This window comes from Taudactylus pleione, unplaced genomic scaffold (assembly GCF_031769625.1).
Source record: "Taudactylus pleione unplaced genomic scaffold, aTauple2 ptg000075l, whole genome shotgun sequence".
Lineage (NCBI taxonomy): Eukaryota > Metazoa > Chordata > Amphibia > Anura > Myobatrachidae > Taudactylus > Taudactylus pleione.
The window spans coordinates 856,791-874,495 of NW_028284477.1; the positions used below are offsets into that span (position 1 = coordinate 856,791).

Here is a 17,705-nt window from a genome sequence, read left to right on the forward strand (position 1 = left end):
CAATGGATTAATCCTGTAAGTGCAGCAGCTGGCAGGCTGTGTCAAACGGGCCAGCTGACACATTGTAAGCCAGCCCAGCAGAGGGGAGATTGGGACAGGCCCAGCGGGAACTGTCCTGCTTTCCCATGTCCAATCTGCCTCTGTTGGGAAGCATCTTCTCTCCTGCCACCGGGCATGTGAGGCAGCGTGCAGCTGCAGCCACCCGCCGGCCCCTATCTTTAAAATTGTAGTGGCCCAGGGGGCAAATGGCACCCTGCCCCCCGGCCCAGCCCACCACTGTATATATATATATATATATATATATATATATAAATAGTTTTTTAAACACAACTTATCCGCCACTCCACCTGTGCAAAGTCATTTTCACCTGAGGGGCTAAATGAGTACGGGGAGAGGGGGGGGGCGGCGCATGCAGAAGTTTTGCCTAGGGTTCCTAGAAGTCTAGCACCGGCCCTGCACACACAGAGCCGACACGGCTACCCCTAAGTCATCAAGTTTGTCCCTATGTCATGAAAAAGAAAATGTATCTCCCTGATGGCCTACATACTACACTACACAAGGCGCAGACTAATGGCCGTGAGGGGAAGTAATGGTCTACTTGTTCTGGCCTGGAGGGAAATTAGAATGAAGTAGAGAACATTACACAGACATGTGAGTGGTCTTGTTACCTTACTTATGTATGTTGCTGATATTAAGCTGTTTTTTTTAATCCTTTTATACTGCATGACAAGAAGCTGTATTCAAGTTTAAACGTTTGGGTTTGTACATGCTGTACAAGCCTCTATCTAAACTCCTCTATAAGCTTTCCTGCTACAAACATATTGTGCAACCTCCAGCTGTTCTTAGGGAGCTATACACACTGTACTTGTGCAACAGCAGCATTTCCTTGCTTAAGTAACTGTTTTCACACTGGGCGTGGATTGACTGGGAAATTCCAGATCTATGTGGACTTTTACTTCATGCTAACAATAGCATGTCAGAAACCAGTTCAGTCAATGGTTTGATGGTTTTCATGCTTGGACAATGGAAAACCCGTCTCTCAGTTTTAGCATATCTCTGTTTGAAGTTCCTCCTGTAGTTATGGAAACTTTCTGCGACATGATGGACTGCAGCGAGGGACAGTTAGGATGGAGAGGACTGGGTAAGTCTGTGACATCACCTGCATACTTATTCCATCTCACTCATTTGCAGGGACACTCACATTCTGTAAAGATTTGATCACAAAGCCTTTGTTCCTGTTTTTTTTTATTGCTTAAATCTGGCAGCACATCTTTTGTTATGATATTGTCATTTTCACTGAGCTTGACCAATTTTTAATAAAGATATTGTTAAGAATGTAAAATGTAAGGGAAATTCGCCAATGGTTGCGCTACCAGCACATTTTTAATGCAGACATTCATGATGTTTTTGTTAAATTATGCTTTTAACTCTTTAATTTCCATTTCACTCATCCTAAGGCAAGGATTGTTATCTATAGGTTTGGACTAAAATCATACAGTAGGTCACCATGCCATTTATGAATGGTCCTGCTGGTCCTCTTCTCACTGCGTTCATAATGTGTACATTAATCATCATCATTCTATATTGTACTCTAAGCCAATGTCCTGTTCATTATTTAAAGAAGATGTTCAGCATATTTTATCCGAAAGTTAAAGTATTTTTGGTTATTATATGATACTGGCACTAATACTGTTTTACCAGGTAGCGCCTAACCATAACTACCATATTGGTTATGGTATTACAATGGAAATGACACTTGCCTTACCCCGCACTATGCTACTTGTCTATTTGTATTATTATTATTATTATTATTATTATTATTATTATTATTATTATTATTATTATTATCTGAGCTGGTGCTACCTGAGTGTTATGATTTAATGGAGGAAAGGAGGTATTGTATTGATTTTAACTTTGTGACAAGGCAAAAAATTGTCTTGTACTACCTCTCAGTTATTTACAATGTTTGTGAGAGTTGACATTTCTGCTATATTGATGCAGACATAGCTTATAGCAGAGGTTCCCAAACGCGGTCCTCAAAGCACCCTAACTAGGTTTTAAGGATATCCATGCTTGACCACAGGTGATTTCATTTATACCTCAGTAAATATGATTTAACCATCTGTGCTAAGCCATGGATATCTCTAAAACCTGAATTATTGTGGTGCATTGAGGACCGTGTTCGGGAACCTCTGGATTATAGCATTTATTAAAGGGTGGTGTCATCAACATTTTATTTTTAGTTATGTTGAATAAAAGCAAATACTAGTGAAGACGACAATACATTCAATTATAAACATTGTATATCATTTTAATTTTTATTGTTTTACACCTTCAGTAATGTACCTAACAACAATGCCAAAAGTATGTGGATACCCTTCTCATTAAGGGTTCAGTATAGCCACCCACGAACAGCAGACGTTCCTTTGGGAACGCCTCCGTTTGTCCAGCCACCCACCTCCCCGCCTACAAAACGGGGTGAGCTGTTGATCAACATCAACAGCCGTCCCGTTTTGTAGTGAGCCCCTGAGCAAGTGAAGTTCTCCCTCGCTCCGGGGCTCGCACGTGCGCACTGGTCAACCATCGATCCGCTTGCGAGCGCTATGCGCTCGCGAGCGGGTCTGAATCAGGCCCAGAGTCTGCAGATCTCTCCCTACAGTCTCACCCCCCTGTGTCCCGAGCAGTTTTGGGTGCAGGGGGGTGGAGTCACAGAGGGAGCAGGGAAGCTGATGGGAGAAGTGGTACTCACCCTGCCTTGCCCAGAAAGCCGATTGCGGTGGCCAGCGGCTGTGTTGGAGCGGAGGTGAGAACTGACAGTGACAAGAGGTGCCTTGCTGACATTGAAGATGGAGTTGCGGCACATCTTGAGGAAGATGGAGTTGCGGCACATCACTGCTAAGAGGCAGCGTTCCAGGAGAGGTGGCGCGCTTGCAATTTAGGAGGTGAGCAGGCAGCAGTTGAGATGAGTCAGTCAGCTGAGGGGGCTCGGCTGTAATAGGAGACAACGCACCACCTAAGGGGCCGAACTATTCAGCTGCCCGGGAGGAGAAAGCTGCATTTATCAAAATTCAAGGGTCTGTCAGCTGAGCAGAGCCCGGATAGCAGAAGTTCCTGCTACTATAGGAGGTGATGAGCACCCACATAGTACCAACAGCAGACATAGGAGATATATCATTCACCTACTGTATAAATGCTCACTATAGCTGTCAGCTAGATAGGAGAACAGGCAGTGAGTGATTGGAACACATAATTAACACTGAGCACTTCCAAGAAATCTTCAGCTTGAAAGGAGAGCTGGGGGAGCATATTAGGAGTATTAATTGTGCCAAAGGATTACATATATTGAAATATCTCTTCCCCTCACTCAGGTATCATCTATATAACAACTTTATGTGAGGTAATTCAGTGACAGGCCTTCAGGTATTCTTTCATTGGGAAAACTACTAATTCCAGGGGATAAAGCAATTCAACTTTAAACTTTGCAGTAGCTCCAACTAGAAATACAAGTGTTGCCAATTATAGGATATACACTTTTGTTGGGATAAAATAAGTATATTACTACAGTTGCAGATAGAGTATAGAGGAAGTCAGAGCTGGTCAGCGCATACGTTTATTCTATGGCTACTTCCTCTGCTGCCTTTATGATACGTCATTATTACTCTGATCCAACTACTTTACTGTATGAGACTATTCACACAAGTGGAAATGGATAACTGTATATGACTGTGATATTTCCAGGTATGTCGGATTCGCTGTGACATTCTATAATCCTGCATAGTTTCTATTTACGGATCAATATACTGTATCTTTATATAGATTATTCTGATGTGCTATAAATGTATTGTTCAGTTAAAATTTATGAATATATAAACATGTATAACTGTGTATTTCAAAGTTAAGGTATATAGCAAACATTTGTTATTGCCTAAGTATTACTTATTCATATAAAGATATATGAATTATAATCTAAGTGTGTTACTTAGCTGGAGGAGCACCGAGAGTTATTGTTGAACGCCACAACTAAGGGGGACAGGATTTGAACAGGACTACTATTGTAATTTATTTACTGGGTTATCTACCCCATATTACTTAATTCCTATTAACATTTGGGTTTTCCCAAGTAGGCCCAGACTAACCACTAATATTTGGGTGGAGGCATTGATAAAAGGATGTACACCACTTAGAGGAATGTTAAGGGTGGGTACATTAGATAACAAGGGCGTTAGTAACCTGGTGACCCTAGATAGGGTAAAGGGGTGGTTACATATAAATTGACAGTAATTTCAGTAACCCAATGAGCCTTACCTGCAAAATCTGTATTATTTAAAGAAGTGTAATTTAAAGTAAAGTAGTCACTCCTTCTGGCAGCTAGAACTACACAGTCAGAGCACACAGACACTCATTTCTGCACAGCTGCCCCTCACATCTTTTCTCTGCAGTGTCACTGATTTTGTAACATGGGTCTGGTCACTCTGGTGTGAGGGAAAGACAGCAGTGTTTGAGGGATCTGCAGAATTCAGGGATCCCATGGTAGAAAACAGGGGATGTAGTTTATATCGCGGCTGTTGGGATGCCGGCGCCAGAGTCCCGTCTCCAGTCCGAATGCCAGCGCCAACATTCCAACCGCCGGCATCTCAACAGTAAGTATTGGGGTTAGGCTGCAGTGGGGAAGGTTAGATTTAGGCTGCAAGGAGGGACAGAAAAAAGGGGTATAGCGCTTATAGATGCAAAAATTATCAAAACACACAATGTGTAACCGAGAACATCAATGTATAAGAAACATATATATAATATTGCATAAAACCTGAATGTGCAAATGCAGTCTTCCCCAATCTTTCCCCAATCCAAACGCTACTGAAATTCAGCTGTAATGAGGGGTTCTGGTTTCATCAGAAGGAGGGGTTAGGCTGCTGGGGGGGGGTTAAGTTTAGGCTGCAGGGAGGGAAGGTTAAGTTTAGGTGTAAGATTAGGATACTTATCAACAGGTGTCTGTATCCTAACCCTGTCAGGATGCTGGTGTTGGGATTCTGACCACTGGGATCCTGTACCCGACCCAGATACTGGAGCTCTGTAGAATGCTTTTCAGCTACTAAAATGGCAGCCATATAGACCACGCATAAAAGACCCAAGCAGCAGCAGAAAGTACAACTAGGCCAGTGTCATGGCTGGCTCAGGAGTATCTCCTACTGAGGAGCTGAAAGCTGAGGTCCCAGGTTGTGGAAGGAATCGGAGGCGAGGGGCCTGGATGTATGTCCTCCTCATCCACAAGTATCGGATGATAGTGAGACCTGACCAAAGACCGAATAGAGGGATAAAGTGAGCCATTTTTGAAAATCAGTCTACTACAGCCCAGATAGTATTGTGTCCTTTAGAAGGTGGTAAAATCCATTGAAAGATGGGTCCAAGGGGCGTCTGGCACAGACAGAGGACGCAACGGACAAACAACCTTGTTACGGATGGTTTTATGCTGAGCACACTTGGCACTGGCCACCAGTAGGATTGCTGTAAAAACTTCAAAGTCTTGAGAATGCCAAGTGACCAGCAAAAAGAGAAACATTGGGCCCATATCAATAAGTTTTTACGCAGCTAAAGTACCACAAAGATCTTGCCAGGAGGTTAAGTTTAGGTGTAGGGTTAGGATACTTATCAACATGTGTCTGTATCCTAACCCTGTCAGGATGCTGGTGTTGGGATTCTGACCACCGGGATCTTGAGAGCCGGCATCCTGTACCCAACCCGATTACTGGAGCTCTGTAGAATGCTTTTCAGCTACTAAAATGGCAGCCATATAGACCACGCATAAAAGACCCAAGCAGCAGCAAAAAGTACAACTAGGCCAGTGTCACGGCTGGCTCAGGGGAATGTACTATAAGGAGCTGAAAGCTGAGGTCTAAGGTTGTGGAAGGAATCAGTGGCAACGGGCCTGGATGTATGTCCTCCTCATCCACAAGTATCGGATGTTGGCAAGACCTTACCAAAGGCGCGGAGTCTAACCTGCTAGGAGGTGTTCACCAGTGACCCTTCTAAGCAGGATATGGGTTTAAGCTGCACCCAGCAAGCAGGTCGCGGATCTTTTGTCAGGTATCCGATACAGGTGGGAAATGGTGGGAGATAACACCGATGAGGCCCAGGAGAATGTACCTCTGAAAGGGGCACTAGCGAGGAATTTGTATTTGGATTTTGTACTGAGTACGCAGGCAAGGTAACTAGTCGCACCGCTGGCACAGGAGAGTGATACTGTGGTTGTACTCGGAGGATGTACAGAGTACGCGGGCAAGGTATCCAGTTGCACCGCTGGCACAGGAGAGTGATACTGTGGTTGTACTCGGAGGATGTACAGAGTACGCGGGCATGGTATCCAGTTGCACCGCTGGCACAGGAGAGTGATACTGTGGTTGTACTCGGAGGGTGTACAGAGTATGCGGGCAAGGTAGCCAGTCGCACTGCTGGCACCTGAGAGTGACACTTTGGTTGTACTTGGAGGATGTACAGACCACTCGGGCAAGGTATCCAGTCGCACCACTGGCACAGGAGAGTGACACTGTAGTTGTACTCGGAGGATGTACAGAGCACGTGCGCAAGGTATCCAGTTGTACCGCTGGCACAGGAGAGTAACTAGAGATGACGAGAGTAAACAGCAAGGGCAAATAACGCAAGTAACGACGTTGTACAGGCAACTTCCTGCTGTCTGGAGCCTAGTTATATAGTCTAAGGTAGAAGTTCATTGGAGGAGAGCCTCAGCTGACAACCACCTTGCTACCATTGGGTAAAGGGTAAGCAGGTGATGAAGACTGTCATGCTGCATCCATGACGGCAACCGCAGCAACCAAGACATGGAGCAGCTCAAGTACGTCTACGTGGTCCCTAGGCATAATCCTCAGCGCATCACTCACTGCCGCACCTGATGTCTGACCGCTCAAAATTTCAGGGGAAGCTGGTGCTGGGTTAAGTAATGGACGGTCCTAGGCTGCAACCTGACAGTACCCCCCCTTTCAGGGTGAACTCCGGATACCCCCAAGGCTTATCAGGAAATCTTCTGTGAAAAACTCAAACAAGTTGGGGAGCATGGACGTCACAGGCCTTAATCCATGTTCGTTCATGTCCGTATCCTTTCCAATAAATAAGATTGGACCGATGCCGAGAGTCATGGATTTTCTCTACCTCAAATTCAACTCCCAGTTGAGTTTGAACTTGAGGAGTCTTGGGTGGAGAATGCTGAAATTGATTAAGAACCAACGGTCGTAACAAAGAAACATGACATTTATTGGAGATCCTCAACTGTGGAAGGAGTTCCAATTTATAAACCACAGGGTTGATGACTTTAAGAATGCGGTATGGTCCAATGAAGCGTGGAGCAAATTTCATGCTTGGAACCTTCAAGTGAATGCTCTTAGATGATAGCCACACCCTGTCTCCGACTCTCAGAAGGGGAACGGCGAGACGTTTCCGATCTGCACATTTTTATGTAGTTACTGGAAGTTTTTTTCAAAAAACGATGAATTTTTTTCAATAAATCTGAAGAGGGACCAGGTTGGTAATAGTAGGAAGTTCCATAGGTGGTAATTCTTGAAAATCTGGTTCTCGTGGATGTTTACAATACACTGCAAGGAATGGAGTGGAATTTGAAGAAGAATGATATCTGAAATTGTGGGCAAATTCTGCCCAAGGCAACAAATTGATCCAGTCATCTTGAGAGGAAGATACGAAAAGTCTGATAAACGTCTCCAACTCGATTCACCCTTTCTGTTTGGCCGTTAGTTTGAGGGTGATAGGCGGATGAAAATTTCAACTTGATCCCACAGGCAGCACAAAGAGCCCTCCAAAACTTTGCCACAAATTGTACCCCATGGTCAGATACAATCTCCTTGGGTTAACCATGAAGCCAGAAGATATCACAGATGAACAGCATGGCCAGTTGTGGTGCAGAGGGAAGACCGACTAGAGGGATAAAGTGAGCCATTTTTGAAAATCGGTCTACTACAACCCAGATAGTATTGTGTCCTTTAGAAGGTGGTAATTCAGAAATAAATTAAAATAAAATCCATTGAAAGATGGGTCCAAGGGGCGTCTGGCACAGGCAGAGGATGCAACGGACCCACAACCTTGTTACGGATGGTTTTATGCTGGGTACACTTGGCACTGGCCACCAGTAAGATCGCTGTAAAAACTTGAAAGTCTTGAGAATGCCCGAGTGACCAGCAAAAAGAGAAGCATGGGCCCATGTCAATAAGTTTTTACGCGGCTAAAGTATCACAAAGATCTAGCCAGGAGGAGAAGACAAAAGTCGAGTGGGAGCAAAAATGAGAGGCTACAAAATTGGCTGAACTTGAGGTTGATCTTCCTCCTCTTATGGAGCAAAAAGGATTGAGAAAGAGCATCACCTGTCTTATTCAGGATCCCAGGACGAAATTAAGTTTGAAGTCAAATCTAGAGAAGAAGAGGGACCAGCGAGCTTGTCTAGTTTTTAACCGGTGAGCTGTTTGGAGATTAACAAGGTTCTTATGATCCATGATAATGGTAACAGGGAATCTAGCGCCTTCCAAAAGGTGCCTCCACTCATCCACTGCCACTCTTGGTCTCCAATAGCATAATTCTTCTTGGCTGGAGAGAATTTGCGAGAAAAGAACCCACATGGATGATTCTTCCCGTCTTCAGCGTTCTGAGAAAGCACAGCTCCTACACCTACCGAGGAGGTATCTACTTCCAAGATAATAGGTTTCTCGAGTTGTGGTTGGTGAAGAATTGGAGCTGTGGAAAATGCTGTTTTGAGATCTTGGAAGGCCGCTACTGCTGCAGGAGAACAACAAGTTGGGCTAGATCCTTTCTTAGTGAGAGCCGTGATGGGGGCAACCACCGTAGAAATGTTCTGAGTAACCCTGAAGGTACTGAAGAAGTTCAGGTAAATCACACTGCTAGGGCCAGTAAAGCTGCATCAAAGGACGGAGCCACTGGCTTTGCCATGCCGAGAAAACCGAGTTGACATGCCCCCATTTTCTGGGAAGCTCCGTGTCACCGCCCCTTCCCAGTGCATTGCGACTAAGATGCAAATTCGGGTGAAAAAGATGCCCTGCGATAGCAGACAAGCATGGGACCTGGCAACTCCCACGTACCAGGTGTCTCACGCTGCATGGCTTATTGAGGCTAGGTGTATGAGGACACACCTGTATGCATTATTCTTCTGTATTTTGAAATGTCTGTGAGATGACCTTAGTTTACATTTTCAGCACTTTCTTGCATATTTATTAGTGTAATAAAATATAGATGTTTTAGAACTAAACCGTGTCTGTTTTTGTTTTTTACAGTGTTTTTTTCTTAAACTGTCTCTGTATTTACATTTTTCTTTGGCGAACTACAGGTCCCAGCTTTCCCTGGTGCTAGAGCAAGCTAGCAAGTGTGATTCTTCAAATGCCAGCGTACTGTGGAAAACATGATTAAGCCATGCTGGGACTTTTTTCTTGTACTCCCATAACCTCTGCCCTAGACATACCTGCCTACTCTTCCGGGAACGTCTGTGAAACTCTCAAATCTCTCCCGGATGCCCAGAAAAGTGGGCAGCTCTCCTCTGATATTGGTACAAAAAATATTCAAAAGATTAAAAAATAATAGAAATGGTGTGGTTGTGGTCATGAGGGTGACTGGCATGGTTGTGGCCTGGAGGGTGACTTTGTGCACATCTAGTCGACTTGTCCCAAAATTGCCCCTTATTGGGCAGAGGAAGAGAATTTATTTTTACAAACTCCTGTTCCTCTGAATCCTTGAAGGACTTTGTTGGGACTCATGGTATCAGGGTTCAGTAATTCCTCCAATAAAATCATCCTCAATGTTCTTCACGCAGCTAAATACTATTTAGCCATATTTTGGAAGCAGTCCTCTGCCCCAGCCATGCACTTGGCTAATTATGTTATGCTAATTAAGATCACTTTCACCCTTCATGATAAGCTCAACACTTTGATCAGATTTGGGATAGATGGTTTACTTATGCCTCTGGTCTCACCACTTTTTCAGAGGATTTTTTGTCACTAGTCGCCATTGCAGCTTGTTACCATCACGCCGTATCCTCCAGCCGCAGGGTCTGACACCCTCCCTGGTCACCAGGGAATGTGGACGCCGACCTGGGATGGCACTCACAGTTGCTGGGAGACCAAGATGCCGAACGGCCGCGGGTACTGCTGGGTCTGCCAGATAGATGTGCAGTGTCCCAGCTATCAGTTGTCTATCAATCTCTGCACCCTCAGCTCATTGGCGGAGGATCTTTTATTAGTCTGTCTGTATTGGCACTACGTTGCCAGTGATAGTTTACAGCACGTGTGTGAACACTGGTTTCTGTCAGTTTGTCGGTGTCTTTGTCTGCTGGTATCCGGCCAGTTTGTGTCGTGGACTGCCCTGTCTGTGTTCCTGGCCATCTTTGTGGTTTTGTATCCAGTTAGTCTGCGGCCTCGCTGCATCCACAGCATTCACCTCTCGGTGGTGACTACCTCCTCTGTCTCACAGCCATCTACACCTGCTGCTCACGTTACCTTCCTTTGCAGCGCTGCCTGTGGCCTAGCTACCTTCTCCACCTAGGTGGCAACTCTGCACCAGTGCTATACCTCGGCCCTCAACGCCACACCTTGGCACCAGTGTCACACCTTGGCCCTTAAGGCTGCATCACAGCCTTCAAGGTCGCATCGCTGCCTGCAAAGTCGCACCTCAGCCCTCAATGCCGAACCTTGGCACCAGTGTCGTACCTCGGTCCTCAAGGCCGCACCTTGGCACCAGTACTGCACCTCAGCCCACATCACTGCCCTCAAGGTCGCACTTCTGCCAACAGTCGCACTTCGGCCCTCAAGGCCGCACCTAGGCACCAGTGCCATACTTTGGCCCTCGAGGCTGCACCTCGGCACCAGTGCCGCACTTTGGCCCTCAAGGCCAAATTGTGTTTCCAAAGACATCCTTCGGCCCTCAAGGCCGTACCTCGGCAACAGTGCTGTATTTCAGCCCGCAAGGCTGTATCTTGGCCCTCAAGGCCACACCTTGGCCCTCAAGGCCGCATTGTGCTTCCAAAGCCACACTTCAGCCCTTAAGGCCCCACCTCGACCCTCAAGGTTGCAAATTGCCACCAAAGCTGCCTTTATGTCTCCATTAGCCATATCTCCAACTTTAACCATCACCAGCCATATACAGGCGGCGACCTAAGTACAAGTGAGTGCATCCAGCCTGAAGGGAACAGTGGGTGGCTGTTATTAACAGAAGCCCTTACCAGTCGACTCTAGGGGTTTACATGGTGGTACCTAGCTGATCATAAAATTTTCACCGGCCAAAACTTTATGGCTAGGATGGATTCCAGCATGAATCCAGCTCAAGTTTTGGCAACCCAGAAGGTTCAGAAGCTGTCCCTTCAAAACCCTCGTCGCACAGCGTGATGGACTTTGTGGTAGTTCTTCCTGTTTTATCAAGATGTAACACCATTTGGACAGTGGTGGATCGGTTTAGTAAGATGGTCCATTTCATCCTGTTGGCCAAAATCCCCACTGCTTAGGAGCTGGTTTCTCTGTTTGTGCAGCATATTTTCCAACTCCATGGTCTACCACAAGACATAGTCTCGGACCTAGGTACCCAATTTATTGCCCGGATTTGGAAGGCCTTCTGTGTTTAATTAGGCATCAACATCAGCTGCTCCTCTGGTTACCATCCTCAGTCAAACGGGCTGAGAGAGTAAATCATTTTTTGGAAGAGTACCTCTGATGTTACGTGACCAAGGGTCACAATGACTGGGTCAAACATTTACCTCTCGCGGAAGTTGCCTATAACCGCTCGTCACACATCCTCCTCAGTTTCACCCTTCATGTGTGTCATTGGTAAACACCTCAGAGCAAATTCCTTTGATCCAGTCTCTGCAACTTCTCACTCTCCTATATCAGTCTCCCAGCTTCGGTCTGTCTGGAAAAAGGTTTATAAGACTCTCCTGAAGGCTTCCTTCTGATCCAAGACTGTGACAGATAAGCACCGAAAGCCTTGTAAATTGAAAGTTAGCGATTCGGTTTGGCTTTCCACCAAAAACATCAAACTTTGCCAGAAGCTAGGCCCAAAGTACATCGGTCCATTTCATATCATTGTGCAAATCAACCCAGTAGCCTTCCATATCAGACTACCTAGGACCCTCAGTATTAATAACACATTCCATTGTTCCCTGCTTAAGCTGACTATATTCTCAGGAAGATTTAGGGGTAAATTTACTAACAATCGAGATAGGTCGAGATGACCATCTCGGGTGATTTATTGATTTTTTTTCCCTGCTTGCAAATTTACTAAAGGCAAAGTCGGGTGAGTTAGAGAGAGATTTCTCTCATCTCACTCGTAAAACTCGGGTGAGATAGCAAACTCAAATCAAATCACCATCGGGCCAAATCGGAAGTACTTTTCACCTAAAACATACATCTCTCAAATTTGCCAAAAATTGGGATGACAAGCTCGGGTGAGATAGGAGCAAATTCTCTTGCAAAATCACTTTTCAAACTCTCAACCCCCTGAGTTGCAAGATGGTCAGAAACATACACAAATCATTGTGATTTGTGTATGTTTCTTTATGTAACTGTAAAAAATAGGTATAAATTGTGAAAAAAAATGACGTGAGGTCCCCCCTAAAAACACTAACCAGCCTTGGGCTTGCCAGCCTGTCCAGGTTCTTAACATTACAAAGTCGCACCTCGGCACCATCTTACTTCGGCCCTCAAGGCTGCACCTCGGCCCTCAAGGCCGCATTTTCTTTCCAAAGACATCCGTCGGGCCTAAAGGCTGGACCTCGGCACCAATGCTGTACTTCAGCCTTCAAGGCCGTATCTCGGCCCACAAGGCTGCACCTCGGCATCAGTGCCGCAGCTTGGCCCTCAAGACCGCATCGTGCTTCCAAAGCCGCTCTTCGGCCCTTAAGATCATGTCTTGACCCTCAAGGTTACAACTTGCGCCACCAAAACCACATTTCGGCTCCATTAGCCATATTTCCACCTTTAAACATCACCAGCCATATACATCCTGTGATCAGCAGGATTGCTGTGTAAGCCCCTACTGTTCTGAGTTTTAAGACCAGGTGGCCACCTAAGTACCTGTGAGCGTACCCAGCTCTAAGGGAACAGCGGGTGGCTGTTATTGGCAGAAGACCTCGCCAGTCGACTCTAGGGGTCTTACACAGTGGTACCTAGCTGATCGTAACAGTTTTCTTCAGGGACGTTTAAGTGGTATTTAGAGATATACCTAAAATATCACTTATATTGTTTTTTTTGGGTTGTGTTTTGTCCAGGTGGCTCTTATTTCTATTTGGTCTTAAATTACGTATGTATTTCGAGACCTATTTAGTGCTCCAATACACCCTGTGTTTTCACTTTAACTGACTAGCATCTTTTCTTATGACATAGTTCCTGAATTCTCCTCCCAGCAACTGGCCCCCCTTCCTTCCTCCTATTTTCCTACTTTCTTTTTTGCCTTCTCTCCTGTCTCCTTTCCTTTCTTTGATTGTAGGATTAGCATTTGAAATATGTTGAATACATTTTTATCACGCTCATTATTGTCCTGCTGTTATCAGGGCCATTTTTTTGTATTTTTGTTCTTACAATAAAAACTATTGGTAAAAAAAAGAATAGAAATGTAGACTATAAGATGACACCAAGAATATTAGAAAAATGTGTAGACCTGATGAAAAGGGTATAGCGCATGTTACGACTAACAAAAGTCAAGTAGGGGATGTTGTCACCAGACCTTGCTAGTATGGTATTGTTTTTACACACTTTTTGGCTTTATGTGCAGTTCAGAACTCAGTACATTATTAATATGTTAAATAGATTTTGTATAAAACCTACATTTATACTTCCAGCTGAGCGTCTCACTTCAGATTGGATATATTTCCGTAAAATTGAGATGTATGCAGACCAAGGTAAAAGCAGAACAAAGGAATTGCTTTGGAGCTGGGCACACAAAAATAAGACTGTTGGTGACTTATTAATAGTTCTACAAGAAATGGGACTTCAAAGAGCCATCAACTTATTCACAGGTAAAGTAATTTGAATATTTGGTCGTAACATCCTCAAAAAAAAGCAAATAAGCAGAAATTAAGATTTATTTATTTTTTAAGCAAGTAAGTAAAATATTAGAAAACAATACTCAATGTATAACCCCAAAAATAAAATATAGATGTATTATAGTTCAAATAAGGAGAAGGATGGGTTAAAGTTCCTGTCAAACACTTTGTAAAGTTAAGAACTTCAGGTAACTTCAGTGTTGGGGTTATTACTGATTTCTAGCAATGAAGGTGCAATCATAATAGTCTGCAGTTCCAGGATGTGCTTTGCCCCAGCCACCTCGGAACAATGTTGCCTATGTTCTGAAATGAGCACCTTAACGCCTGCAAAGTGATGGAGTAACCCTAAAGTTGACTATCCCATGGCCTGAGGTTAATAGTCTAATATGTTCTGTCATCAGTGTTAATGCTTCTTAATCCCTAGAGTTTTCCCTGCTGCCCATCTTGATTTTGGGTACACTGTTACAGTGTACAGAAACCATAAAAACATTTAAAGCACTGAATCAGAAAAAAAAAAAAACTGAACCCATGGTAGGCAAAGGGATCTTCATTTTTTTACCAGTACAATTTTATAATTACCCATAGATAAGGGACTAAAAACATAAAGGAATGACTCGCTCGCAGTTCCCTGCATGAACACAAAGGTTCACCAATAACCTATAATTTTCAAAGAGTTCACTACTCCCGGGTTGGTGTATTTAACATTTAATATCTTGTCTGTCCTAAGCAGGGGCTGGCTGGCAATTTTTAGCCTGGGGGCAAATGCATGCAGGCGGCCCTGGCAGAGGAGTAGCGTGTAGCCAGGGTGCCCGGAGCATGTGCGTGCTACAGCGTCCACCCCCCCTCAAGTGTTCCAGGGAGGAGACAGGTCCATATGGGATTAATGTAAAGTAAAAATAAAGATTAGGGGAAGCCCCCTGTAGTGGTGCCCATATGCAGTGCCCCCATGTGTCCCAGGAGAGGACCCCTTATGCAAGCCTCCAGTAGTGCCCCCAGTAGTGATCCCCCCTATGCAGTGCTCCTTTTACTGTGCCCCCAGTAGTGGCCCCCCTGTGCAGTGCCCCTTGTGCCCCCAATAGTAAGCCCCTTATATAGTGACCCCAGTAGTGGTCCCCCCTGTGCAGTGCCCCTTGTGCCCCCAGTAGTAAGCCCCTTATATAGTGCCCCCAGTAGTGGTACCCCCTATGCAGTGCCCCCAGTAGTGGTACCCCCTATGCAGTGCCCCCAGTAGTGGTACTCCCTATGCAGTGCCCCTTATATAGTGCCCCCAGTAGCAGTCCACCCCCCATGCAGTGCCCCCAATAGTGGTAATGCTTAGGCAGTGCCCCTTAAATAGTGGCCCCAGTTGTAGTCTCCCCCCTATGCAGTACCCCCAGTATTGCCCTTTATATAGAGCCCCCAGCAGTGGTCCCCCGATGCAGTGCCCCCAGTGGTAGTCCCCTCCCCCCTATGCAGTGCCCCTAGTAGTAGTCCCCTCCCCTTGTAGTGCCCCTAGTAGTAGTCCTCCCCTTGTAGTGCCCCTAGTAGTAGTCCCCCCTTGTAGTGCCCCCAGTAGTAGTAGTCCCCCCCCTGTAGTGCCCCCAGTAGTAGTCCCCCCCTTGTAGTGCCCCCAGTAGTGATCTTCCCCTTGTAGTTCCCCCAGTAGCAGTCCCCCACCCTTGTAGTGCACCCAGTAGTGATCTCCCCCTTGTAGTGCCCCACCTTGTAGTTACCCCAGTAGTGGTCTCCCCCCTTGTAGTGGTCTCCCCCCCCAGTAGACGCATGTAATAAAAAAAATAATAAACACTTGCCTGAATCCCAGTTCCCGCTGCCGCCATCCACTCCTCCGTCTGTCCTCCCAGGCCGGCCCGCTCTGCATTATGAGAGAGACGTCATGACGTCTCTCCCATTACCCACTGCAGGAGCCGGAAGATGGAATGGCTCTGGCAATGGGCGCAGCAGCACTCAGTGAGAGTCTGACAGACTCTCATTGGCTTCCACTCAAAACAAACACACAGCTGTCGGCGCCGGCGGCTGTGTGTTTGCAAGTCACTGTGTAGTGCTGACCGAACTCTGTCCGGACAGCGCTACACTCGCGGTGCAGGCAGCTGTGTCACAGAGACACAGACTGCCCGTGGCCCGCAAGGCGCTGCGGCCTGGGGGGCATATGGCACCCTGCCCCCCAGCCCAGCCCGCCGCTGGTCCTAAGGAAATTACAACACTCAAAATTGGCTGAACATCAAGTTCTAAAATACATTTTGCTTTCTGGAAGGTATGCAGTAGGGAAACCGGCTGCCTTAATACCGACAGCTGGCTTCCCGCTTGCTTTACCCCGGGGTGGGATAAATGACTAGCGTCTATATCTAGACGCCTGTCATTTACCCGACGCCGGGCGCCGCGAGCGGACAGCCGCGGGGGGGTGTTAGGTTTAGGGCACCTGGGGGGGCTTAGGGATAGGCACCCCCCCGGGAGGGGTAGGGTTAGGCTAGGGGAAGGGGGGGTTAGTGTTAGGCACCCCGGGGGGGAGGTTAGGGTTAGGCAACCCCCCCGGGGGGACTTAGGTTTAGGCAGCGGAGAAGGGGGGGGTTAGGTACTTAGAGGGGGGATTAGGGTTAGGCACTTGGGGGGGAGGTTAGGGTTAGGCACCCCTAAGGAGGGTTAGGGGGTTAGGTTAGGTTAGTTTATACTTACCTTAGGGACAAAAGGGATTCCAGTACTGTCGGGCTTCCGCTGCCAGGCTCTGCTGATCTGTCGGGCTGCTGCTGCCGGGAATCGAACTGCCGGCCATGCGGCAGCTGGGATTCCATGCCGATTTCTTCTCGAAAAGTCTAGTGACCGATATAAAAAAGGCATGCATACATTGATGCCTGAGAGATGTGAACTAGAAATATGCGTTCATATTACTCCCCCGCTGACCTGTTATAACACCAGAACCATGGATGTACTTTTCCAAGGATATTTGTTTGGGGTTGATGTATCGAGCAGTGAAAAGAGTGGGGAAGTGAACCAGTGGAAATGTTGCCCATCGCAACCAATCAGCTGCTACCTATCATTTTATAGAATGTACATGATGTTACCTCAACGGTGATTGGTTGCTGTCGGCAACTTCTTCACAGGTCCACTTCTCCACGATTTTCACTGCTTGATACCTCATACACCTATGTTCCAACTGTGGTTTCTCTGATGACATAGAAGGTCTTTCTTTAAATCTTAAAATCAACATATAACTTTGTAAACCTTAATAAAATATTTGGAAACAATGCATCAAAGAATGTTGTCAATTTCCATAAATACAGTATATTTTATAGATATTTTGCTATACAGTATATACTTTATTGTCTGCCTCATTATCAGTAGCGGCTCCTACTCTCAAGGATGAGGGGGTCTGCTGCTGTTCAAGGAGAGTCCTGGCGCCTGAGCAAAGGATTTGGTAGGTGCTGGAACCGGCGCATGTGCACAAGTGGCGGTGGTATCACACATGCGCAAAACACCGGCTTCTAGGGACCAATGGCTGCAGCCCTTAGAAACCAAGTAGGACTTCCCGATAGGCAGAGCAGCGGCTTCCTGCTGGAAGCATGCTCTGTTAATGACAGCCCAGACTGGCAGCCACAAGAGGAGTAAACACCTTCCCCAGGAGTACCTGTCCTCTGTGTGACTGGCAGGTAGTGCTTCCAAT

The 17,705-nt window shown here is 46.1% G+C and overlaps 1 protein-coding gene across 1 annotated transcript in view; it reads left to right on the plus strand.

Moving 5' to 3' along the window:
• The first annotated feature begins 1,010 nt into the window (after positions 1–1,010).
• Positions 1,011–17,705, plus strand: part of IRAK3 (interleukin 1 receptor associated kinase 3) — a 38,853-nt gene continuing 22,158 nt past the window's right edge. Inside the window, exons 1-2 of the mRNA XM_088467803.1 lie at positions 1,011–1,141; positions 13,847–14,023. Coding sequence (XP_088323929.1) covers positions 1,024–1,141; positions 13,847–14,023 — 295 coding nt within the window. The 5' untranslated portion in view covers positions 1,011–1,023. The remainder of the gene's footprint in view (positions 1,142–13,846; positions 14,024–17,705) is intronic.